The sequence below is a fragment of the Mesoplodon bidens genome (assembly GCF_964165515.1).
Source record: "Mesoplodon bidens genome assembly, chromosome: 10".
Classification (NCBI taxonomy): Eukaryota; Metazoa; Chordata; class Mammalia; order Artiodactyla; family Ziphiidae; genus Mesoplodon; species Mesoplodon bidens.
The window spans coordinates 25,650,130-25,677,783 of NC_138172.1; the positions used below are offsets into that span (position 1 = coordinate 25,650,130).

The window sequence follows — 27,654 nt, forward strand, 5'->3', positions numbered from 1 at the left end:
AACTCAGCAATAATTTTATTTCATTTTTTTTGTCCTTTCAGTGTTCTAAAAGCTGTGATGGTGGAACCCAGAGGAGAAGGGCTATTTGTGTCAACACCCGTAATGATGTACTTGATGATAGCAAATGCACACATCAAGAGAAAGTCACCATTCAGAAGTGCAACGAGTTCCCTTGTCCACAGTGGAAATCAGGAGACTGGTCAGAGGTGAGATGGGAAGGCTGTTATTTCCCCCAGCTCATCTCCGATACTCAATTCTGAGTCTCCCCCAGGTCAGTTCAAGGCTAGACCAGCTGCACCTTTCTCCCACCTCCTCTTGAGGGAACAACTCCAGTCTCCCACCTGCCCCATGACTGTCTCACTAGACATGACTGGTCCACTGGCGACCCCAGAGTCACAGTGGGTTTATCTGGATCACCCGCCATAGTAGCTTCTGTTGGTGATTTTTTTTCTTTTTTTTTTTTTGTGGTACGCGGGCCTCTCACTGTTGTGGCCTCTCCCGTTGCGGAGCACAGGCTCCGGACGTGCAGGCCCAGCGGCCATGGCTCACGGGCCCAGCCGCTCCGCGGCATGCGGGATCTTCTCGGACGGGGGCACGAACCCACGTCCCCTGCATCGGCAGGCGGACTCTCAACCACTGCGCCAACAGGGAAGCCCCTGTTGGTGATTTTTGAAGCTCCAGCTCCTCACCTTCCCTCCTCTTTGAGCCCTGGCTAAGTTGCTATAAAGGAAACCAGGGCTTTCTTTATTAATTATAAAGCTGCATTGGCTTCTATCTGAAGTCAAAAATAAGATTCCCTGATTTCTTATCTTTGAAATAAGAGAATTAGACCCCAGTGAGTGACCTGTTTGATTACCCATCTAGTTGCTAGTGGAAAACTTGGGAAAAAGAGAAAGGAGCAGGCTGAGTATTCCAGATGTATGCTTTGCTTGTCTCTTACCAGATGAAGCATAAGGCTAACTCTCCATTGTGTAGCATAGGTGGCCCGAGGACAGCAACTCGCTTTTATAGACAGTGTCAGTATTTCCTGGTGAGATTCTCACCGAGCAAGTGCCCCCCTCCACCTTTCTTCAGGGGAGCAAGTGGCAGGGGAACAGAAATTGCCTTATTTATGGGCCAAGTCAGGAATGTGGGGAAAGAGGTATTTCCCTGCTACAGCTTCTGCATCCATTCCCTTATCTCATCCATGCAAGTGCAGTATTAACTGTTTACTTTCAACATTAAATAAAATCTGAATCGTAAAAGAATACTATTAACACCTCTGAAATGGCAGACAAGTAACAGTGCATGTGATTAACAGTGTCTGACTCCTGGACAAATTAACAGCAAACCTAGTTCTTATGTTCTCCGTTAACTAAGTGGCCTTTAGCTTCAATTCTAGTATTTAGTTAAAAAAAAAAAAAAGATGAAAGAAGGTATTGGGTTTAAGTTCTACTTAGATAGCTAATACTAGCTAAAGTATCATCTCAAATTAAGTAACAGACCTTTGCAAAAATACTTAAGGAAATGGAAGTGGGAGATATCAAAGTACATATTCAGTATGATCCAACATTCCATAGCTAAAAAGACTGGGAAGAAAACAGAAAAATTTTAATAATAATTATCCCTAGGTAGGTAGTGAGATTTGGGGATCATTATAGTTTTCTCTCTCTCTTTTTTTTTTTTTTTTTTGCGGTACGCGGGCCTCTCACTGTTGTGGCCTCTCCCGTTGCGGAGCACAGGCTCCGGATGTGCAGGCTCAGTGACCATGGCTCACGGGCCCAGCCTCTCCACGGCATGTGGGATCTTCCCAGACCGGGGCATGAACCCGTGTCCCCTGCATCGGCAGGCAGACTCTCAACCACTGCGCCACCAGGGAAGCCCGATTTTATTTATTTATTTATTTATTTAGATTATATTTAAGACTCATTGAATGAGCATGTGCTAAGTACTTCACTTGGATTTTTCTTATTTAGTTTTCACCGTTCCTGGCAGTAGGCATTATTGTATTCCCCATTGTACAGATGAGAAAATTGAAGTACAGGGAGATCACTTAGTATCCATAGCTGATTAAAAACCAGTATTAGGATTAAAAACTAGGTTAGTAGTCTGACTCGTAAATTCCCCACCCTTAACTCTTATGCTACCAAACCATGAATGCTGTGTTAAAGTTTATTCTGTGCTTGAAACTGGCCCAGAGCCTGGATAAATACAGAATGAATGAACGAATGAGTGAATGCGTGAAAAGCATGAACCTTGATGTATTTACAAATTGCAACGCCTGAGAGGAATTGCTGTGGGAAAAGAGCACACCTGGTCCTGTTAATCAATGACTAATCCCCGGGAACCACAGTACATTGTTCAGAAATGACCCTGACTGGCTGTACCTTTTATTACAGTGCTTGGTCACCTGCGGAAAAGGGCATAAGCACCGCCAGGTCTGGTGTCAGTTTGGCGAAGATCGATTAAACGATAGAATCTGTGACTCTGAGACCAAGCCAGCCTCCATGCAGACCTGTCAGCAGCCAGAATGTGCGTCCTGGCAGGCAGGTCCCTGGGGACAGGTATTTTGAATGATAAAATTCTTAACTACATTCTTTCCTTCTTATCTGGAGCGGGCCTGCAGAGGGACATTCCAGTGGCCGGGATTTAACCACTATGGCATGTGGCACGCACTGCACCTCCGTGGCGCCAAGTGATGGAAACTCTGCAACCATTTTGCCCCACTTCTGAGGGTTGCCGCTTGGCCTCCTGGAGCTGATTATTCCTTTTCCAGACCCACGTGCGTGTCTTCGCCCTTGGGTTAAAACTGTAGCTTGAGCACACACGAATTTGAACAAATTCACAACAGATCTCGTGCCTGGCTGATGTTATCTACTAGCGTGCAGCTGTGGGTCTGTTACAGAATGTGATCCAGCGCCAGTGTCTTTGGCAGGAGGGTCTGGACTGGGATTTGGAAGGGATGTTTTGGCTCCCAGTGTCCTGATTCCTACGTTCACCTCTCATAAATTATTCAGACTTTTCAAACAGAATTAATTAGATCAAAGGTTACAGGAATCACCTCTCTTTGAAAGAATCTTTTCCAAGCCCCCAGTGTAGGTTTCCCAGTCATTTGAACTGTTCTTAAAGGAGAGAGTGAAAGTCTCCCTTGGGCTTGCATTTAAGAAACCACTACTCTTGGAATTAAGTCTTTCCTAATATAGAAGCAAAAGCATTCCGGGTACTATTTAAGTAGCACTCCACGTTCCCAAGAGAAGCAAAGCAGCTGCTTGCTGTCACTTGTGTAATCTCTTTAAGAACGACTCTCCCTCCACCCTGTCCAGCCACAGCCTCTTCCCTAGCTTACATCTTCATTTCCAACATACGTGCAGTAAATGAGAGCAGCTTTATTACTACACCCTTACAATTTCTACCGTTTACATTGGCACTCTTCCTCTCCATTATATAGCATCCTTAGTCAGAATGGTTGATCATGTTTGATCACACTTATTAAACAGGGGAAGTCCACGCATGCCTCAGATCTTGCCTCCTTTTTTGTCTATATCTGCTAGCTCTTGTAAATAATAACAGGAGGAGAGCACAGCTCAGGGCCACTGTTAAGATTTGAATATAACATCTTTTAGAACTAAAAGGCCTATTTTTTTTTTTTAAAGAAGATGTTGGGGGTAGGAGTTTATTAATTTATTTCTTTATTTTGGCTGTGTTGAGTCTTCGTTTCTGTGCGAGGGCTTTCTCTAGTTGTGGCAAGCGGGGGCCACTCTTCATCACGGTACGCGGGCCTCTCACCGTCGTGGCCTCTCTTGTTGTGGAGCGTGGGCTCCAGACGCACAAGCTCAGTAGTTGTGGCTCACGGGCCTAGCCGCTCCGCGGCATGTGGGATCCTCCCAGACCAGGGCTCGAACCCGTGTCCCCTGCATTGGCAGGCAGATTCTCAACCACTGCGCCACCAGGGAAGCCCTAAAAGGCCTATTTTTTAATGTGTGTTTATACCAGGTCAGTCCTAGCCAGAAATTTGTCCTTCCTTTGACTGAACATGCAATTCAGGGCTACAGACTGTTTCTTAAAATATTGAAGAATAACGCATGTTCATAAGAGAAGTTTTGCAAAAAGTAATTTAGCAAAAAGAAGAAAACCACACTCCTAGCTCTACACTGCAGAGTTAATACATTTATGATTATCTCCTTATGTTTTAAAAACTAAGAATAGGATTGTATTTCATCAATTTTTTGTTAATTGGAGTAAAAGTCACGAAACAAAATTAACCATTTTAAAGTGAACAAATCAGTGGCATTTAGTACATTCAGAATGTTGTACGACCACCACCTCTATCTAGTTCCAAAACATTTTTGTCACCCCAAAATACTCATTAAGCAGTTACTCCCCATTTCCCCTTCACCCCTGCAGCCAACAATCTGCTTTCTACCTCCATGGATTTACTTATTCTAAGTATTTCATATGAATGGAATCATACAATACATGACTATTTGTGTCTCCAGCTTCTTTCACATAGCATGATGTTTTTAAGGTTCATCCATGTTGTAGCACACATACGTACCTCATTCCTTTTTATGGCTGCATAATATTCCATGTATGGATATACCGTACTTTGTTTATCCATTTATCCCTCTACAGACATTTGGGTTGTTTGCACCTTTTGGCTGTAGTGAATAGTACTTAATTCTTCTATAAATGTTTGGTAGAATTCACCAGTGAAGCCATCTGGTCCTGGACTTTTCTTTATTAAGAGGTCATTGATTACTGAGTCAATCTTTTTACTTCTTATAGGTCTGTTCAAATTTTTTTTTTTTTTTTTTTTTTTTTGCGGTATGCGGGCCTCTCACTGTTGTGGCCTCTCCCTTTGTGGAGCACAGGCCCAGCGGCCATGGCTCACGGACCCAGCTGCTCCGCGGCATGTGGGATCTTCCCGGACCGGGGCACGAACCCGTGTGCCCTGCATTGGCAGGCGGACTCTCAACCACTGTGCCACCAGGGAAGCCCTTTCTGTTTATTTTTAAGTCAGGTTTTGTGATTTTTGTGTTTCTGGATAATTAGTGTGTGTTTCATCTAGATTGTGTAACATGTTGGCATATAATTGTTCACCATACTTTCATTATCCTTTTTTATTGCTGTAGAGTCAGCAGCAGTGCTCTTGCTTTCATTTCTGATTTTAGTTGTTTGTGTCTTCTCTCTTTTTAGTCAGTCTAGGCAAAGATTTATAAATTTTGTTGATCTTTTTAAAGAACCAACTTCTAGTTTTGTTGATTCTGTTGTTTTTCTATTCTAGTCTTTTTTTTTTCCTTCTGCTAGTTTTGAGTTTACTTTGTTCTTTTTCTAGTTCCTTAAGGTGTAAGGTTAGGTTATTGATTTGAGATCTTTTTTTTAAAATAATATATGTGTTTACAGACAAATTTCCCTCTGAGCACTGCTTTTGCTGCATCTTTATATTTATTAAAACATAAATTTTATGTTTTATTTTTGATTACATTCATCTGAAAGTACTTTCTAATTTCCTTTGTGATTTCCTCTTTGATCCACTGGTTATTTAAGACTCTGTTGTTTTATTTGCACATATGTGTGAATCTTTCAGTTTTCCTCCTGTTATTTCTTTCTAACTTTACTCCATTGTGGCCAGAGATGATAACTTTGTGGGATTTCAGGGTTTTAAAATTTATTGAGACTTGTTTTGTGGCCTAATATATGGTCTGTACTGGAGAGTGTTCCATGTGCATTTGAGAGGAACGTGTAATATGGCAGGGGGGCAATAAGCAAAAATGTCTCAACACTTTCCTACTGAAATTTGGCAGTAAGCACCTACCGAGTTGCTTTAAGTGTTTGATTAGCTTCCAGAGTTTAAAAAAAAAAAAAAAAGATTCCGCCATTTTTTGCTAGCTTCATAGTTGCTTCAGTGGAGGGATCAACTCTTGGAGCTTCCTGAACTGCCATTTCCATGACGTCACTCCCTCTACTTATTGTTTTTTAGATGCTTTTTAAATCTAACAATTAGGCTTAGTGGCTACATTTTCCTTATGATCTGTTTGCCATGGTGCATTTAATTGACTTTTGGTTCTTGCCTAGTTAAGTGGTTTCTAATATTTTGCCTTTTATAAATAATATTGCAAAGACCATTCTTATACAAAAATATTCATGTGAACTCTGAAAATTGCTTTAGGAAAATTTTCCAGAAGTCAAATAACTATATAAAGTACCTATTTTAGCCACAGCATTCTGCTAGGTAGAGTGTGAAAGATGTAAAAATGATTGAAATGTACTCCCCTGCTTCCAGGGGTTCACAGTCAAGGAACTGAACTCCTACAAACATAATTCCAATGGGAGGCAGAAATAATTCCATGTAATATCTTGATAATTGATCAGTATAATTTGTACAGAGTAGGATTACCTGCTTTTACCTAATATCTTTGAGTACCAGCCCTCTGGCCCACTATGATGGAAATATTTTTTCTCTTGTAGAATGTTATAGGTAAAGTTAGGGAAAGAGAACATTGGCTAGATTGTATATACTTCCTGTTTTATTTCTTTTCCCCAGTGCAGTGTCACTTGTGGACAGGGATACCAGCTAAGAGCAGTGAAATGCATCATTGGGACATACATGTCAGTGGTGGATGACAATGACTGCAATGCAGCAACTAGACCAACTGATACCCAGGTAAATTTCCTTTGTCAAAATTAGTTATTGGCTTTGGGCACTGATGCCAAAACTTCCCAGGAGCTCAGTCAAAACTGAAGTCCTTTCATAGTTAAGTATGTAGGTAGAGGAAACAGTAGACTAACTAAATTGTTCTAGATTTACTTATTTGATACATTCTGGATCTAATATTTTGATGTACCAGTTTTGTTCTTCTCTGCTTATTGGAATTGTATGTAGGCTTGATTCTGATTCTTATTGGGTGGCAAAGGTTGACTCTTTGGGCTGGTTTTCTTGAACTTAGATTTTTTTAATGATTTCAGTGTAGGGTTTGGCAAATAGTATCATATGTTCAGGCTGCATGTGCTGGAGCTGGCTTGTTCTAGCTCACAAGCGATGGTTGGTAAATTTTCAGAAATTTTGCAAGCTGGTTGTTAAATTCAGCCATTATTAAAAATTGAAAGTAAAAACCTATAAATAAATAGATGATATTAAAAATTAAGTTGAGAAATACTCACTTTTCCCTTTCTAATTATTTTCCTGTAGTTTACTCTGATTTACATTACATTTGTATGTATTTTCATGGTGGAATACTGTACAGTGGTGAGCTGCTGCACATCCCTTTTTAACTCTGTGTTCATTGATATCAAGTTGGTAGCTTGAAATTGGCCATGGTGAGTGTACTTACACCACAGAAATCAGTAGATGCTGTAATTCAGAGTTTAATTGATTGTTGTATTGATTGCTTAGACTCAAAAAAGTGAGGGAACAAATGTTAATAATGCAGACTAAACTTTTAAAAGTCTTGTGTCTGTAGCTGTTATGTTGTAAGTAGCATAAAAAAATAAGGAAATATTTTTCTAGTATTTGAAAATTATTTTCTGGTTCAGCAAAGAAATTGTTCATGTCATTGGGTGAGTGAGTGAAGTTCTGACATACATCTTCATTGTTTCTCTTTCATGATACTCTTAAATGTAAACAAAATATCAACTGACATTCGTGTCAGAACTACACTTGTCCAGCAACGACAACCATCGTTCAGCCACTAGGTGATTCAGGAGTTCAGCAAAAACAACGACAGTATTCTGTGAGAAACAATTGGCTCTAAGAAATTTAAAATAAAGAATTGTATATTTTATTGTTATATGTAAATTTTATGCTACACATTCTTTATATCAGAAAAACTTATAATAAACAAGCATATATATACATGCATAGGTGCATGTAATATGTGTGTATGTATATACACATACATATCTGTACACACGCATAAGCACGCCTTGTTTCTCGAGAGAGCTAGTTGGTAATCATTCACCAGCACGCCATTCCATGTGGACCTTGATTTTGGCATCATTTGTGTAAGGAGAATATGTTAAGAGAAGACTTGGCTTTGCTAATTGCAGAAGACAGGATTTGAACCCAGACTACACCCCGAAGTTATGCTCTGAGGCCCCATCTGGCCACTCTACTGCCTCGGCTCTGAGTGCCCTCAGTCTACTACTTGGCAACGTGTGTTGTTGATGGATGCAGAGTCTCAAAGAAGGAAATGAATATGGCAGTGTTGTTCATGCTGTCATTGCTGATCAGTTAACCAAACACTGCTTGTGACTTGTGTCATCTTTATTTTTTTTATTGAAATGTTCCAACCCACTGCATGATAATTGCCTGGGAATTAGCTGCGACATCTAAACACGCAGAAAGTAAGGTCTTAGCGACTCCCTTAGAGATTCACAACATACGTTTCTAAGTTATTCAGTAATATCCATGGACTGACTATAGGGCAGCTCCTGCAGCTGCAGCATGTGAATAAATTTTTCACTGTGCGACAAGTTCCCTGTGCCATTCTTTGGACCCCAGGCAGAGGAATAGGCAAGGTCTGAACCAAGTAACAGAATTTCCTGCTCAGTTGCTAAACTTCCTAAAGTCACTTCAGCACTGAGCCTCCAGCACTTTGCACTGTGCTCAGGGCATCCTGGGCATTTAATGGGTATGTATTTAATCCAAGAACATTTGATAACCACTGAGGCTGAGAATGATTGTGAACAGGTGTGTACTTCCGATTTCCCATTTGGAAATCTGGGAATATTACCTACGCATGGATAACCTCAATCCATCATAGGAATTGCCTCTGAGTGATTGAAGGGTGTGACATAAATTCTAGGCTTTGTGATATTGAACGCACCTCTTGTATCTAGAGTTGACCTTCTTCGGGGCCTCAGGAGCTATCTGCGGGTACACTCGGAAAGCAAGTTCATGGTTAGCAAAATCTGATTAGGAAGTGAATTGAAATGTAGGAACAGAAATGGGCCTGCAGAATGTTTTCAAAAATTAACAATCATTTTTAAAGGGTATGCTGCTCTTTCCTAAATTGTGTGTCATTTTACAATATCTTCTTCACACAAACAGGTAAATAAATGTGGTTTTGTATTAAGGCACCCACGAAGGGACTCAGATTATATCCCATTTCACAGTTGAATTTGTAGTTGGGGCCGAGAGATGTCACGTGACTTGCCCCAAATCACCCAGAAGTCTGATACCTTAGAATTCTTAGTCCTTATATTTGTATACGCCATGACTGAAAGGTAACTTTGGCTTTTTCTTCCCATCTGCGTCTAGGACTGTGAATTACCATCTTGTCACCCTCCCCCCGCTGCCCCGGAAGCAAGGAGAAGCACACACAGTGCTCCAAGGACCCAGTGGCGATTTGGGTCTTGGACGCCAGTAAGAACGGAAGAAGTAGAGAGGGTGGGAGGGAAGGCAGACGTTCTCTGACATGACTTGAGAAAGTAGGTTTCTACCCAGTGAGTGACTGTTTCAGATAACGTTTCTGCATTGTTTTATTCCAACACCCAGTGCTCAGCCACTTGTGGAAAAGGTACCCGGATGAGATATGTCAGCTGTCGGGACGACGATGGCTCTGTGGCTGACGAGAGTGCCTGTGCAACCCTCCCTAGACCAGTGGCAAAGGAGGAATGTTCTGTGACCCCCTGTGGGCGGTGGAAGGCTCTGGACTGGAACCCGGTAAGCAAGTGAATTCTTTGGAATTGGGAGAGGACTGGGGGAGCTGTAAGGAGGATGACTAGTCGTGGGTCCCCAAGGTCAACGGGCACTGTTTTAGAATTGGACTTGGTTGTGAGATATTCGTCTCCGCATATGTGCAGCTGGTATGAATCTTAGCCAGATGTGCAAGAAATGCACATTTTTTAAAAATGTGTAAATCAACTTACAACCCCTTAAGCCCACATCCTGTTGGGCTGGTTGGAAAATGCAGTCTTAACTGAGCCAAGTCACATTAGAATGTAGTAGGCTTGTGGAGTACCAGAAGTAGCCGGGAGAAGTGGGGGGAGTAAGGGGAGGGCCTCAACTTGCATCTGGGTGCCTCCTGCATCCCATGGTCCCTTCAAGTCCTGTGCCTCTGGCTTCCCTGCTGAGAGGGAGAAGTAGGAACCCTCAGGCAATGCTGGGGACCCAGCCTCCTGTGCACACCAGGAACCACCTGTGGACTTTTATAAAAGTAGAAAGACCTTTGTGTTCGGGTAACTCCTGCTTTCTGTCTTGCAAAAGCTCCCAAGTCCAGGAAATACAGAGCTTAGGACAGGTGAAGAGAATGGAGATGAATATCTCAATAAATACCATAATACATATATGAAGTTTGAGAGGTGGATTCAGAGATGTGTAAAAATCCAGACATTGACATTAACTGGCTGCATGACCTTGAGCAGTCTGGTGTTAGTCCTTGAACCTCAGTTTCTTCTGCTCTTAAAAGAGGCCAAAAAGAATATCTACCTTATAAGGCTGTTGTAAGGATTATTTGAGCTTCTGTCTGTTAAATGCTTAGAACAAAGAAGGTGCTCAGTAAATGGTAGATAATCTCACTCTCACGCCCTGAGTTCTCAAACATACACACGTACATCTATCAGATCCATCTGTCTACCTGTCTACCAGGTATTTAGGAAGAGCAGTGACTGACAAATAAGAAAGTCCTTGCCTTTATGAAGATCATTCCAATGGCGATTCCAGTCAGTGAGCAATAAAGATATAAATATATGATATAGCACCAGGTACTGATACATACCAGAAAAAAGGTCAAACACAGTAATGGCAGAGAGAAAGAGGTGATGTGCTTTTAGACGAGGTGGTCAGAAAAGCCTCACACTGCATTGAGCAGGGCTTGCATGGAGTGAAGCAGTGAACCACATGGATATCCGTGTTGTACAGCAGAAAGTAGAGCAGCTGCAAAAACCCTGAGACGGGGGTGTTCTTGGCCTGCTCAGAAAGCATCCATAAGGCCCATGGGGCTGGAGTGCAGTGTGGAGAGTGGTAAGAGATGTGTCAGAAAGGTAGCCAGTGGCCACATCATGAAGGGCCTACTAGGTCAAGGTAAGGACTGTGGACATTATTCACAGTGAATTGGGAAGTCACTAGGTGAATGACATGATCTGACTATTGTTTGCAAGGGTCATGTTTTATGATATGTGGATAACAGACTTGGGTTGGGAGGAAGACGTCAAGATTACAAACAGGAGCCCAGCTGAAAGGCTACTGCAATAGTCCTGGCAAGGGAAGGCGGTGGCCTGGACTAGGGAGGTGATGGCAGAGATGGTGGGAAGTGGCTGATGGGGATGTATTTTGCGTACTGGGCCGACAGGGCTTCTCCATGAAAATGACCATGAGGTGGGAAGAAAAGAGACAGGGAGATGCCAGGGTTTTGGGCCTGAGCGACTGGCTGAACCACCCTTTCTCTTTCTGAACGTCCAATATAGTGCTCCGTGACGTGTGGGCAAGGGAGGACCACCCGGCAAGTGGTCTGTGTCAACTACAGTGACCACGTGATCGATCAAATCGAGTGTGACCTGGATTATATCCCAGAAACCGACCAGGACTGTTCCATGTCACCATGCCCTCAGCGGACCCCAGACGGTGGCCTCGCTCAGCACCCTTTCCAAAACGAGGGTTATCGCCCCAGGAGCGTCAGCCCCAGCCGCACCCACGTGCTCGGAGGAAACCAGTGGAGGACCGGCCCCTGGGGAGCAGTGAGTATTCCCTGAAGCCTTTGTGAATTTGCTTTCTTCTCTTTCATTCGATGTAGTGCTTGGAGGGAAACAAACTAGAAACACCTCTGGAGCATATTTATGTCAGAAGGGATTGACACTGTGCATTTTCATTTGTTGAGGTTAATTGCAGTCCCGGAAGCGGTGTCACTTGAGACAGTCTGCCCGCACCTTCTAAGCCACCTTAACTGGGTGGAGGGGAGGGGGTGTCACTGCTGGATGATTTGATCAGGCAGCTTCCTGGAAGGTAATGTGAAGCTGTGATGATTGATCCTGGAGGTGGCAGGCAGCTCCTACCTGAAGGAAAATTAAAAGGGCAAAAGAACTTTTCTGAAAGGGAGTTTTTAATGAAAGTCATTTTCCTTCTTGCTATTTTCCAGATGAGTGTAGTCTTGAAATGGCACAATTGCTATGCCATCTGTAATAGTAGATCATTGTCTTGGATTAGGAGAGAAGGACGAGGCTGGGTAAAATCTGTGCTTAGAGGGAAAATTCCGTAACTGAATGGTTATCAGCACAAGCTTTAAGGAAAGATGCCTCTGTTTGATCCAAGGACTTGCACTATCAGATTTTGGTATCTTTGGCAGGTCCCCTCTCCTCTTGGAGCCTGTTTCCTCATCTGTAAAACAAAGTTAACAGTAACTCCAACTTTCTTGGGTTGTCGTAAGCATTAAATACAACAATGCAAATACAGTGTTGTACACTCTGCCCACCATCGTGAAAATTTAATAAATGTCGATGATTATTTTTATTGTTATCGTTATCTTTGTCCTTCAAATTAGGAAGACCTTGACAAATAATATTTAGCCAGCATTCAAAGGAAAAATATGCTCTCGAAAGTTTCAGAATTTTTATTGAATAATTTTCCAAAAAATAATTTTATTGTGGAATACTGGACACGTCTAAAGGAACTTCAGGAGGGGTAAGGTAGCAAGAGACCCTGGGGAGGTATGGGGAGTTTGGTGTTTATTAATCAGTCATGAAGTCTTCTTTTTAATTGTTTACTATTCATTTCCTTCTAGTACTGCTAATTGTGTTTAATTATTTCTGGACTAAAAAGCATTAGAAGGAACCTGTCAGTTTCCCACCATGGTTATGTTTCAATAAATTAGGTTTACTTTCCTGTGAATGCAGATAGCCACTGAGTGTTTTTTTTTGTGTTTTTTTTTTTATAATTCTTTATTTTATTTTTTATTTATTTTTGGCTGTGTTGAATCTTCGTTTCTGTGCGAGGGCTTTCTCTAGTTGCGGCAAGTGGGGGCCACTCTTCATCGCGGTGCGCGGGCCTCACTGTCGCGGCCTCTCTTGTTACGGAGCACAGGCTCCAGACACGCAGGCTCAGTAATTGTGGCTCACGGGCCTAGTTGCTCCGTGGCATGTGGGATCTTCCCAGACCAGGGCTCGAACCTGTGTCCTCTGCACTGGCAGGCAGACTTTCAACCACTGCGCCACCAGGGAAGCCCGCCACTGAGTGTTTTCACACACTGCACCTGTTGGTTGTAAGCAGAACATCTGCCTGGGACCTTCACCACCTCATTCTCCTCCCTTACTTCCCACTTTGAGGCTTCCTTTGCCTGGGTTAGAAGAAATTTGGGTTCTGAGAAATTAAAGGGCGATCAAGAGAGGTCATCACTGAGTGTCCCATGATTTTTCCAGTGGAAAAAATTCACAACTCAAACATGTGTATTCTAATGATAACACTAGAACTTAAAAAAAAAAAAGGCACTGAAAGCTATTCTTATTTAGGACTACATTTGTGGATAATGCATTCCTTTAAGATTGAATGATTCTGCCCTTGGGCAGAGTTCCCAATTAGGGAGGATTAGGTAACCTTTTTGCAGCAGTGGGCAATACCATTCTTCTCATTGTGCCTGTTTTTTGTTTGGGGATTTTTTTTTTTTCTAAGTTAAGTGAGGCTGAAGGTGGACAATGTGATTTTTCAGCTCTAGGCTGACGTGCCTGACTTACTCCCAGGAGAGTGTGGCATGTGTATACACCTCTGTGTGGTTCGGGATGCATGGTTCTTCCTGCCTGCCACAGCAGGAAAGGCAGCAAAGAGTCATGAACACTAGAGAATGGGACTCTAACGTTTTCAGTAGTTTCTGGAATCAGAACCTCATTTTACAGTATGTTTTTGCGTAAACCTGAACCTTCTGTAAGTTTTTTGGTGTGTTACCAACTAGGGGTCTCTGGTTGCAAGCAAAAGAAAAGGAACTGATTCCTTCAAGGGAAAGCAAAACAAACAATACTGTTCATTTAGCCCCAGTAGAGACTGGGACCAGAACATCTTCAGGGATCTAGCTAGGGGTTGGCAAATTTTTTCTGCAGAGGGCCAGGTAATAAATATTTTCAGCTGTGTGGACCATGCAGTCTCTGTTGCAGCTAACCAGCTCTGCTGTCTTAGCACAAAAGCAGGCATAGACACTATGTAAACACATGGAAATGGCTGTGTTCCCATAACACTTTAGTTATAAAAACAGCTTGCAGACCAGATTTGGCCCCCAGGCCAAATGCCAATCTCTGATCTCTAGATGTAACAGTATCTACAGTATAATTTTGTGTGTGTGTGTGTGTGTGTGGTACGTGGGCCTCTCCCGTTGCGGAGCACAGGCTCCAGACGTGCAGGCTCAGTGGCCATGGTTCACGGGCCCAGCCGCTCCGCGGCATGTGGGATCCTCCCGGACTGGGGCACGAACCTGTGTCCCCTGCATCGGCAGGTGGACTCTCAACCACTGCACCACCAGGGAAGCCCCAGTATAATTTCTATAAGGAGTTTCTGTCTTAATGAACCTTTTCAACTCTGAACGACCCTTGAGTTGCTCTGCTCAGTATTCAAATTCCCAGGAAAGTCTGATTGGCAGCCCGTTCCTCTTACTCCTTGATCAGGGAAATGTAGAGCATCTTAAAACACAGTCCCACTAAGGTGACACCCATTGGTGGAGCAGTGATTCCTTAAAGGAAAATTGGGCTGCCAGGTGTTAAGGGGAAGTATAGTAGGCAGATAAAAATACCAGATGTCCATCATCTCTTGCTTCCCTAGTGGCCATTCTCTCTTGTTTTGTTCAGTGTGGATGATAGGTACAGGGTTTGTTCGAAGGAACGTTTACCTGGGAAAATATGTCATCTGAAGAGGACAGGAAAATTGTTAACAAAATAAGTCCAGAGTGAAATTCTGCAACATGGGAATGGAACTAAGAATCCCTGTTAATCAAAAAATGGCAAAATTGGACCTGGAGAAAGATGATGTACAATACTTCACCTGTGTATGGGAGTATAAAGACCCAGGCCGATGCTGGGTTCAGAACTGTGCAAGCACAAGTTCTAGACTGTATGACGCAATTGCTTGGCCCCCAGCTGAGCGCTATCTCTCTTTGGTCACATTCTCAATAGGAAGCATCTGACTGGTCACTGGGCAGCCAGTAGATTAGTTGACCTTGGATTTGTTATCCTTCCTTGCTCCACTCAGCCATATTGAAGGGAGGGTAGCATGTGGTTTATGGAACTGTTGCTTCTAGAAACTCTAATTGGATCAGGCAGTAGATCCTGTGACCAGCACTGTAGGATCTAATAGGAATACAAGTATGACATTGATCCCCTCTGAAGGAGCTTACCATTTTATTGGGACAATAACACAGGTGACATAATAAACAAATAATACAAGATTTTATTTTCAAAGGAAAAATTCAAGGGCCAAAATATATATATTCCAAATCTGTTTACAATATGGAAGGTCCTTCCTAATGTTTTAAATTCTGGTCCCCAAACAAAGCCGATTAAAATAATAGTTCTCTTTGTTTCTCACATAATAAGCTGTTTAAAAGTAGAAAACAAATATTTTTAAGTTTCGAGTGAGTATATCAGAACCCTCAGAGAATAGAGGTAGGATTTTTGTAAATCAAAAATTACCTAAATATTTGTTCAGACAGAATTCATAAATCTATTTTCCTGCTCTACATTTAAAAATTAAACTCAGTATTTTTATTTTTATTTATTTTTTTTTTTTTTGCGGTACGCGGGCCTCTCACTGTGGTGGCCTCCCCCGTTGCGGAGCACAGGCTCCGGACGCGCAGGCTCAGCGGCCATGGCCCACGAGCGCAGCCGCTCCGCGGCATGTGGGATCCTCCCGGACCGGGGCACGAACCCGCGTCCCCTGCATCGGCAGGCGGACTCCCAACCACTGCGCCACCAGGGAAGCCCTAAACTCAGTATTTTTGAAAATCATTCATAATTTGACCAGCATAGGCAGGGAGATTGACCTGAAGTCCAGTACAATAAGCAAAAAATAAACATTTTCACATCCTTATATGGAAGAAGCCAACCAGCAAGGAGCATTATTTATGGGTGTTTTGATATAACACTGGTTTGAGCTGGGGTTTGATAGCACAAATCAGCCATTGGAACTGGGAACTCAAAACAATGTTGCAGATGCGGTCAGAGACTTGATAATTCCTGAGAATTGGGTTGCTTGGAGGACTAGATGGTTGTTTTACAAGCAAACAGATTGTACAAGTTAAGGGTCAGAGTGAAGGAGACTAGCAAACACATCGGGTTTCAAAAGATAAGGAAATTATGGAAAGAAAAAAACACTCAAGATGTAGATAAATAAGAGAGCTATGAGAAGCTTGTGTGGGAAATTAGCTGAAGGGTGAACATAATTCTGTGACAACCATGAGAGGCGAGTAAGCAGTAGGCTCGTGCACCCGAAGAGAGGTCTGTCAATATGGAATTCATGTTTACTGGGGAATAAAAATAAAGAAGGAAAACAAATCTTGCTACCATTAGCCACGGAAGTAGAGGCTTTTGCCAAGGGAGAGACGGGAACATTACCTGCAAGGAAATGATATGTAAGTGACATTCCGTGTTGCTTTCCTTGGGTAATTGAAGGAGTTAGTACAGAAGCTTAATTTCAACAACTGGCAATTCCTGAATCATGTGATTTGACCCCGATGTTGAAAGGGAAGTTAAATGTTGTTTCTAAATAAGCGCTTGCAGTTTTGAAAAGAAGAGAATTTCCCAGTAGACTGTGGTGTCAGTCAGCACGTCTGTACCTCTCAGAGATGCAAAGGATGAATAGGACAGCTTTGGAAATCCCAAGACATGATCACTCATTAGGCATTTATTAAACACCTACTGAGACCTAACCTGCTCAAGGGGGAAGCCGTGTTTCTGCCCTCCAGGTGTTGCTAAGACGTGAACTTTAAACAGCCCCACGGAAGGGAGGTTCTCAGGATTGCTTTCTGTCCATTGTGGACGACTTGAGAATGGTCTCTGCCACATTTGTCTCTGACCCTTCAACCAGCTGCTTTTTGTGTCCCTGAGATGGAGATCGAGGTAGGGATTAACTTGTTGACTGATGTCTGCTGTGTTCAGTGTTCCAGTACCTGTGCTGGTGGGTCCCAGCGGCGTGTTGTTGTGTGTCAGGATGAAAATGGATACACCGCCAACGACTGTGTGGAAAGAATCAAACCCGATGAGCAGAGATCCTGCGAATCTGGCCCTTGCCCTCAGTGGGCTTATGGCAGCTGGGGAGAGGTGAGAGCAAACTCCACTTATACATCCTTTGGGAAAAAACAAACACCAAACAGTGTTATTGTTCATAGTTTATTTGAAGAAAAGAACTAGCTCTTGTTAAAGCTTCTTGATTTCAGGTTAACTAGGAGAACTGTCTTAATTCTGGACTATTTTAAAAGTGCATTTATTACCAAGTAGATAACAGCTTGACTACATAGGAGAGAAAAGTTAGGAAAGAATGCAGATAAATGCTACTTTAAATTGTTAACCTCTGCTGATTAAAACATGGGTGCTTTTAAAGTGATTGAAAATGTGTGTTAAATCAGTCAATGGAAATTTTGCCATCTTCTTCATAGCTTTGGGGTGTTTGTGATATACCTTGTTCCCATGGCATCGTGTCTCCTAATATTTCAAATCCCTGATGAACCAGAATGAATAGGAGCTGTTATTCCTATCAAAGGTGATTCATTTTAATTGTAGAAATGAATAATTAGCTGTATAGTCTCAAATAATAAAATTCTTCAGCTCTTAACTTTTAAGAATTGCCTGCTATGACCGATGAAAGGCAATAGAATATTTGGAGCAGACAAAACTGGGTCCCATTCCCAGGCCTGGCTCTTACAAGCTTTGTGGCTTTAACAAATAATATAACTTTGCCAAATGTCTGTATTCTCATCTATAAATGGGAATAATAATGGCACTCACTTCACAGTGTCCACATCTATTATATGAGATAGTGCGTGTCCAAAGCCTAGCCCATAGCCTTCAATCACAGTTAACTGCTTTTATAATAATGATAATCAGTATTATTACTCCCAATAATACTCATTACATTAGCATTACTATTATTATCGAATGGGGTTTTGAGCCACTGTCATGTGTAGGACTTAGATGCTTATTGTTTTGTATTTAATTAACAAAGAATATATCTCTCTACTCTTGAATCCACAGGGAGAACCCATATTTAGAGTTTGTTGAGTTGTTCTGTCTTGACTGTAAAATTTATAAAATAACACACGAGGATTAACATCGTGGAGACCCCCCCCACCCCCCACCAACAGGGGAACAAAGACACATGAGATGGACGGGCATGTTTGTCCACACCCCTGGCTAAACGAAATCACGTGTCCACATTTCATTTCATGCTTTCATCCACGTAACCTAGTAGTCATAGGCACTTGTAACGGAGAGTTTTAACTTTCGGTGATAATACGTCATTCTGGAGGGCTTTGCTGAAAGGCCGGAAGGGGAAGTCAGGTTTGGAGACGTGTATATTGTGGGTTTCCCAAAACTCCTCGTAAAGTTCTGTCCCATGGGGCCTGTGCTTCAGCTTCTGTAATTGGATAGAAGCCAGGAGAGTACGCGCATTTGCTAGGATGCTGGCCGTCAGCACGGACCAGATCATTCCAAATTCTGTGGGAGATCTGGCCTTGACACAGCAGGGGAACAGTCAGTGTTCCTGGATGTGAGCACAGCGGTACTGTCCAAGAAATACAACTTGTTCCTGCCTCAGAAGTGTGGGTCTAGCCAACAGTCAGAACCTTATCCAATGTTCCCACCACACTGTTTACTCATCCTAGGGGAAAACCATCATTATGCTCAGATTCAGAGATAACATAAAATATTTGAACGTCAGAAAGGTCTATGGAGACAGAATAGACAAAGGTTGGTTACAACTTCTTAGAGGTTGCCAGAAAATAAAACCAGCTAAGTCATTATTTCCTTTATTTGGTACTGAGTGGTTTTTAGATTTTTGTTTCTTTGATTTTTGGTTTTGAATACCTCAAAAAAAGGCTGTAGTCTTATCCTAGACACCTGCTGTTGAACTGACTTTGATCAAGTGAAACTCTTAAGCTCAGTTGCCCCATATATAAAATGCAGCAAATAATTACACTCTCCTCTTGATGAGATAATATATATAAAAGCGCTTAGTACAGATGAAGAGCAAATGCTCAGTAAACAATACCTACCATGAAAGTAGAGGGCTCCGGTCTGCTGTGTATATTACTTTTGGTAACTCAGCTTCATTCTGCCTACAGACTTATCTTGCCGGATGCTGTAATAGAGTCTGGCTAAGACGTTTTTCTTACAGGAAAAGAAAATTTGCCACTGGCTGTTCAGGCAAAATAACTGCAGCCTTCCTTTTTCTTCTTCCAGTGTACTAAGCTGTGCGGTGGAGGCTTGCGGACAAGACTGGTGGTCTGTCAGCGGCCCAGCGGGGAACGGTTTCTAGATCTGAGCTGTGAAATTCTTGACAAGCCTCCAGATCGAGAGCAATGTAACACACATGCTTGTCCTCAAGATGCTGCATGGAGTACTGGCCCTTGGAGTTCGGTACGGCCCTAACTATTCATGTTTGTTAAGCAAAATATGTAACTAACATGCCCAATTCCAAGGTGTTCTGGGTCACTCCTTTGAGACAGATAATTATCCTCCTCACAAGGGCATCCCTGAAACTGTGCTATACACAGTCTGCTATTTTCTTCATATTGACATACAACAGAATTAATTTTTTTTATGAGATTGCCAAAGTGACTTTACAGGTGACTTGTACCTCATACCAGCCTTTGCCAATACCCAGAAGTAGCATCCTTTCCTATAGCTAGACTATATATATTTGTGTGTGTGTGTGTGTGTGTGTGTGTGTTTAAGAAACTAAATAACTCCGTGCCATTATTAAGCTCCAAAGTGATTTAAGCAGACAACTCAAAAGCAGATATTCTTTCTTTTTCTAAGCTGGTAGTTTTGACTTTGGTGGGAAGATACCTGCTTATTGAGGCCAAAGCAATTTTTGATTCAGAGACTATACCTTGCCTCTCTGTGACTCGGGTACAGCTCTCAACACAATCACCAAAAAGGTTGTGCCCACAAAATCGACTGAACCCATTTGGAAAATTCAAAAGACCAAAAGTGGACTCAGTGACCTGATGCCATTCAAGGCATCTGAAATGTTCTCTCTTCTATCAAGACACAAAGCCTGTTTGAGACCATTTTTTTCTTTGGTCCTAGGCTTCCTTTGCGATCTACTTTTAAATGACATTGTGAGACAGATTCGCCTCTGTAAATACTATGCAAACTTCTGGGGCAGCTCTTGGCAAACAGAAGGATAGGCTATGTCAAAACGATACTGTGGCTAAATTGTGCCATAGGTATGGAGTCATTAGGGCGGTTTCATGTAAATAGAGTAAACATTCCTGTGAATACATTAATTGCACTGAAGCTGAATTAATATTATATTAAGTCATATCCAAAAGCCTTTTTTATTCCATAGGGTTCTGAGGAAAAGTCTTAACCATTCCTAAAACCAACTAAAGAGCCGATTAACTGACCTGACATGGCTAATACCTGTTGACACTTCTAAGAGTCAAGGGTTTCAGTGTCAGAGATTGTGTCTGCAGGTAGAACACTAGCTGTATAACTACTGTACTTTGTATTAAGTAGAAATCTAGAAGAATTTAGAGCATTATCTCAACTGGTACTATTCAGCTGGGCTCTGAGGATTTTTTTCAAGGGCATTTCAGATGTATTGTTCACCCAGAGTATTTCGTCTGCAATACTGGCATTCTCCCAAAATGAACATTTTGAAAAAGATCAGAAATAACCTTAGAATGTCAAGAACATCTTCTGACATTCCAGCTTCCCTAAGTCACCTATTACATATTATTTTTCATGAAATTTTCCCTCTTGAGCCCATTATATTTTCATCCCTTTCACTTAGCCAACACCAATACCACACTGGAGTATATATCAAAAAATCTAGTAGCTCTCTAAAAAGTTGTGTTTCTTTAATACTGACGAAAAAACATCTCCTAACCCTCAAAGGGTATGTGTGTGTGTATATATAATATAATAATAATATAATATTATACACTATATATTGTATATAATATATACAATATATATTATATGGTATATATACATTAGTTTCCACAGCATTCTCTTTCTTGAACACTTTTTAAACACAGCTTAATTTTTTTTTTTACACCGGATCACCACCCTCTCCCACAGATATCTTAAGAGCTTAAGTGCTTAAATTTTAAAATATGATCTGCTAATTAACTGAAGACTTTAAGCTTTTCTTATTGTAGTTGTTGTTCTTGGGGCTGCACATAGTTTTCTGAAACACACAGAGAAAAAGAGAGAGATTCTAAATGCTCTGTAATGCACAGGAGCAAATACACAGATTTTGAAAACATTTTTGCTGCCTATGCAATTTTAATGCTTCCTTTGTAAAGTGATCATTATTCAAATATATATTCAAATGCTTCTGCAGCCTGGGAGCAAGACCACTTCTACAAGGCTTTTTATTGTGATTTTTAAAACAACTAAATCAAAAACATTTTATTTAAATAGATCCATTTGTAATATATTCCTTAAATTATGTGTGTGAGGGCAGCCTTTTAGATTCCTACTGTAGGATTTGGATTTTACTTTTATGTTGACTTTTATTGATGCTTTGGTACAATTTCTTAGTAATTCTAGATTGAAGCATACCTCAGTGAATTGTGTTAACAGCCATAAAGCCACTTCTATGGTGCTTCATCATTGTAACTGAGAGTGACATTAACAACAACAAAAACTGTATTCATGGTGCTAACATGTTGCTTTCAAGAGAAAGTGAACTCGATTTACTAGAGACCAAGGGTAGCCTTTAGTCCCCCTCCGGCCTTGTTGCTTTCTTTCCCCAAGTACTCCCAAGCTGGAGATAGTGTCGAGAAGCAACTATTGCTGTGTGAGTAGGTCTTTTCCAAGGTCAGAATGAAGATAGCCTAGTTCAACAGTTGTTACTAAGGAGAAGCATTTAGGAGAGAAACTCCAAATGGCTGTTAGCGTGGTGTCCAGACTCTCTAAAATGAAGCTTTTGTGAATGTAGGCTTCAGGTACCCATTTTAAGACCCTTAATTCTGGCTCAAGTCACTAGAGACTTAGAATCGTGATTGTGGAAAACACCTTCCCCAGATTTCGTCTTTTCTGTCCTCTTTTGAACGTGTCCTTGCACTCTGACTTGGTAATGTTTTATTTTTGAAATAAGGTTCTTAACACTGATTTGCCTATTGCATGCACACATCCCGTGACTAGAGGGATAAATTGGAAAGAGAGCTGTCAAACTGTAGTGGGAAGTGGGTTAAAAAATCTGTAGCATTCTAGAGTAAGCTGCTTCAAGATAAAAATCAAAAAGGTTGCTAGGTGATGTCACCTATCCAAGATGGTCCTCCAGCCTTCCTTTTTGCATTGCCCCATGTATCTGCTTGCTGATTGCCTTGGAGACCATGGTTCTCCTTAGGAGAAATTGCTTGTGTGAGTTTTTCATGCCAAAACCTAAATGTGTTCTCTGAGCCTTGCTTTAGGTGCTTTGGAATAATGCCTGTCGACCCGGATAATGAGAATTTATGAGCTCACGAAGGAACTGTGCTTTTGTTTCTGCCTGGCCAACTTATGAATTTGTGTCTACCTCATTTTCATATTAAAGTTTGCAGCTTCTGTAGGCAGGAAGAGAAAATGCCTGACATCAGTATTTTATCACCTCACCACATCTATCTCTAGCAAAAATAAAGATTGTAAATATCACTACCATACTTTCCGAATACATTTTAAGCAGCCAAGCCTAGTATTATCTGAATATTTTGAGCAGTACAGATTTCTATGTGTTTATATAATAAAGCATATTTATTTTTTCCATGTTATTTAATTTTATATACAATGTTTAAAAATCAGTGTTTATCAGCAGACTGTAAAGGCAAATAGGCTGTGTGCTTAGAAATGCATGTATATGTTTCTTTTGGTTTTAAAAAGACACGTTTTAATTTTGTAAATCCCCTCCAACCTGTACCATCCCTCTCCCAAATCTGAGTTAGCCAAGTGGCAAGCTTTATGTAATTGGATAGTTCAGAATGTGTATTTTAGGGCTTCCCTGGTGGTGCAGTGGTTGAGAGTCCGCCTGCCGATGCAGGGGACGAGGGTTCGTGCCCCGGTCCGGGGGTATCCCACATGGCGCGGAGCGGCTAGGCCCGTGAGCCATGGCCGCTGGGCCTGCGCGTCCAGAGCCTGTGCTCCACAACGGGAGAGGCTGCAACAGTGAGAGGCTCGCGTACTGCAAAAAATAATAATAATAATAAATGTGTATTTTAAAGGGATACTTTAAAAATTATTTCTGGATTGGAAATGATGCTTAGTGATATAAACAAAAACATACGAGGCCTAATATTTTGTTGGGTTTATTTTCTTCTCTAATACTGTTGTCTTGATTCATTGAGTCTCACCTATGAAATATGAATGCTCCGTTTATTGAATTTGTAGATAATGCTAAGGCATAGCCAGAAGACAAAACCAGTGATTAGGAGAAATGGTTCTGAATATGTCAGAGGAGCCAGGTACAGGAAAAAGCTCACCTAATGTGCATCAATTTGATCATACCTTATTCTTTGTGTTCAGATAACTGTAAAAGACGTACAACATTTGTCAACTTTGTTATTTGTTCACCTGCAATACATATCAGAAGCATTTCTTATTAAAGAAAAATAAAGAAAACATAACAGTAACTTGAAAGTTTTAAGAGAACCTGCACTTTTCAAAAAATGATAAATCATAAAGATGACCTCAGATCTCTGCTGGTTCCACATTCCCCTGCTGAGCCTCCATTTTGCACTGTAGTTTGTTATGGTAACTGGGGGGGGAAAGGACCAAAATAAGGGAGTCCCTGTATGCATTTGAGGGGTTTTTTATGAGGTGCTGAATAAGATAACTTCTCCAAAGCAGGTGATTGTAGCTAACGTTTACTGAGTATTTACTATGTACCAAGCCAAGTTAAGCAAATCTGTGTCACATTTAGCCCCCATGTTACCCTGTTGAGAGAGGTGTTTTTCTGAATCCATTTGACTGTGTGATAATCTTCTTTAGCAATACAACTTCAATGTCAGTATACCTTTTTTTTTTTTCTCCCCTGGGAGAAGGAAGGATTTATTACTTGTAGCCAGTAAGGAGAACACCAGGGATCTTTTCCAAAGCACTGTCTCCCAATGTCCTGTTTGTTTTGGTAGAAAGCAATAGCACATGTTCAGAATGACTTTTTTAAATTCCTGCTTATATTCAATAAAAGGATATGCCTAAAACTCACACTCCATCTAGACTCAACATTATTTAGCTAATACTGACATTGCCCCTTTGACTCCAGCAACAGAAAATCTAAATTTATAACTTTTACTGGTAAATTCCCATAACCGGCAGCTATGAACACTTCAAACAACTGAGTATGTTTAGGGAATGGCAAAACGTCTCTCTTTTTTATTTTTAAAATATCATAATAGCCAGATTTGGAGGATGATATAAAGATTTGGGCTATAAGGAATATCACATTAAATGTGTATGCATTTTTTTTATAAATGTAAGATTTTTTTTCTTTACTAATGAAGACACATCTTAAACATACTTCTGGTGTCTTTTAAGAAAGAAATAAGAAACACATTATTTGCCTCTATCAATGTGGAGTATAAAAAATAAGATAGGTTTTTTTTAATGAAAACATTATGACATATGAAATTACAAAGTTTATTTGAACTCAGGGTAGATTAAGACTCTGTAAACCACTCATCTCACATGTGCTCCAAAAAAGCAAAACACTGGCCTGCATCTGTTTCATTGGAGATAAAACTTAGCTGGACTTTTTTTTTTTTTCCTCCGTATTTACAGTGATTGTATGCCTATCAGAGATTCTGTTCCTGCTTTCTGACAGCTGATATTTCATGATAGCTTGACAGATTTCTGTTTTTACAGTCTTAAAAAGTCCAAAGGCGGGGATGGGGGCAAGGGTAAGAGAGACATTAGACCCTGAGAAGGAGTGAAGGTCCTCCCCCCTGACTCAGGTCAGCGAGTTGCCCTTCTGGAATGGACAGGAATGGAAACTTTGGAATGTGGAGTGGGAGGTAGAGGCTGAGTCCAAGTCTAATTGGCTGGGAGGGAATCGCGATTATTAAAGGCAGTTGAGGAAGATTTATGAGGAGGGCATAAAAGACTCTGGGTCATTCCTTTAAAAAAAAAAAGTCATTTTTTAGCCTACTGTGGGGCTAGTCTGTTCTGGATGCTAAGGATACAGCAATGAACAGCCAGAGCTATTCATTCTAGTGGGGAAACAGAAAAGTTGAATACATATAGAACTGACAATTTTTTCCTGGAAGCCTCACTACAACCATAAAAATACAAATTGCTATTAGGATATATATATATATATATCTTCGTGTTGTAATGATCTTTGTTCAACTGATATAAATTATTGATCTTGTCTTTCCTTTTAAATGTGCAGTTGCTTAATAATTTTCAGTGATAAATGCCCTCTCGCTGATGGCATGGAACCTTTCAAAACCTCCTGTCAGGAAATATGCTTCTGTTCACCTTTACATTAGAACCCAAACATGAGTTCAGGGGTCTGAGAGCCAGGATAAGTGGAGGGCCTGGCTTTCTGCCTCTCCTGTCTGGGGTCCTCAGCCTCCACACCAGCGTGGGAAGTTGTGGCTGAGAGTACATTTCCCCCTTTGTTATTTAATAGGTACCAATAAAAAGATCTGGAATGTGTGGATTGCCACATCACCATCTTTGCTTCTTGCTGTTGTTCATTTTCATGGATTGTTTTAATCACTGCAACATCCCTTTCCAGAAATTTATAAAATAGAAAATTGGCAGCCAAGAAAAGAGTGTACAGGAAGTAGTATGGAAAAGAATCAGTATAGGCTGAACCTACAAAGCCACCATTCTTAACCAGGCCTGCATCCCCTTTCTCTTATTAGAATGAGGTTATGCCTTGACCAAAGCAGTCCAATAACTTTCCACAATGTTGGAAATGTTCTCTATCTTTGCTTTCCAATATGGAAGCCACTAGCCACATGTGGCTAATATTAAGCACTTATTATGTGGCCAAGTACAATAGGGATACTGCATTTTAACTTGTACTTAATTACTCTAAATATAAACATCCACCTGTGCCTGGTGGCTACCGTATTAGACAGGGCAACCTCAGGCAGTTAGCAATTAATATTCAACTAGCCAAGGGATCAGTAAACTTATTAAAATAAATTGGGGAGAAAAGCCCTATGTCAGCATGTAATGGGTCCCTATGTAGGATGCCCTTGCATCTAATATGTACCATCCTCTTGTCATTCTTCTGTTTTGCACCATTGTTTGGGAACACTTTAGTGGGTGTTCCCTGACAGCTGGGCATTGAAAAAGTAGCACAGGGAGATCAGCTCGGTGCTTTGTGACCACCTAGAGGGGTGGGATAAGGAGGGTGTGAGGGAGACGCAAGAGGGAGGGGATATGGGGATATATGTATATGTATAGCTGATTCACTTTGTTATACAGCAGAAACTAACACAACAATGTAAAGCAATTATACTCCAATAAAGATGTTAAAAAAAAGAAAAATACAATGGTCAAACCTAAAAAAAAAAAAAAAGAGCCTTTCAGAACCAGCTGTCTTTAGAGTAGTAACTCCAGGGCCTCCACATAAAAGCAGCTGTTAAAACAAACTCTCCTCTTTTGCATCTCAGAGTTCAAGTTCATCATGGCAGTAAGTTCAGTTAAGGAGAAAGAATGTTTATGTGTTCTATGGGTCGAAAGGGCAAGGTGTAATAATGCTTTTTAGGAGAGGGCAAAAATGGACAATGCCAGGTAGCCACCTTATAGAAGCTTGAATTCCAAGAGACCATTTCCTCTTTGAAGGAGAAGTTTCAAGAAGGCAACTTTCATATTCCCTGAGCTCTGTAGGTAAAGGTTGAGTAGATTAGGTTTATGGAGCTGTCTCAAAGACACTTCAGAAGAATCAGAGCTGAGGCTGTGTCTCCTCCATCACTATAATTGCCGTCATTTAACTTTGCCTCCCCAGTGTTAAGAAAACCATTATGGTTTGTTTCATGTTCATACCCTGTACTGATGCACCCAGAAATTAAAATGTATGTAACGACATTGGCTGCAAATTGGCTGATGATGTCATCAGTTCTCTTTTCTAGCGACCAGATAGAGTTGTGGGTTTTTTTTGCCCCTTTAGGGTGACATCTGAATTAAACTATAAACCGTTCAGGTGGTCTGTTTTTAGAAGCCCTTTTTCATTTATTATCCTCACTCTTAGGTTGTCTGTGTACTAAAATGGGAAATAAGTCAAATAACTCTCTCTAAGCCACCTTCTTCTGAAGTATCTCAGAAAGTAGATGAATGGATTGCTTCAGCTATGTGCAGAAGAGCTGTTTCCCCTCAGTTTTATACAGTGCATTTCCTCCCATAATTATTGTGACAGCTTTGACTTTTTATTATAACAATCACTTACATTTCAGAGCATTTACTTTCTGCTAGAAATTATGCAAAGCAATTCACTCACATTATCAAATTTAACCTCTTCTACTTGATGAGCTTGGCACCATCAGATAAGTTAGCTAGTTGGTTCTAGGTCAAACTGTGGCTGAACCAGGTTCTGAGCTTGGTAACCAA

The 27,654-nt window shown here is 41.2% G+C and overlaps 1 protein-coding gene across 3 annotated transcripts in view; it reads left to right on the forward strand.

The window, feature by feature from the left end:
* ADAMTS9 (ADAM metallopeptidase with thrombospondin type 1 motif 9) overlaps positions 1-27,654 on the forward strand; it is a 172,246-nt gene that overhangs the window by 74,016 nt on the left and 70,576 nt on the right. The window contains exons 21-28 of one of the 3 annotated variants that reach the window (XM_081246304.1): positions 42-206; positions 2,379-2,543; positions 6,524-6,643; positions 9,239-9,343; positions 9,476-9,643; positions 11,386-11,655; positions 17,044-17,205; positions 19,342-19,518. In XM_081246304.1, coding sequence (XP_081102430.1) covers positions 42-206; positions 2,379-2,543; positions 6,524-6,643; positions 9,239-9,343; positions 9,476-9,643; positions 11,386-11,655; positions 17,044-17,205; positions 19,342-19,518 — 1,332 coding nt within the window. The remainder of the gene's footprint in view (positions 1-41; positions 207-2,378; positions 2,544-6,523; positions 6,644-9,238; positions 9,344-9,475; positions 9,644-11,385; positions 11,656-17,043; positions 17,206-19,341; positions 19,519-27,654) is intronic. The other 2 variants (XM_081246305.1, XM_081246306.1) reach the window with 2 other exon arrangements.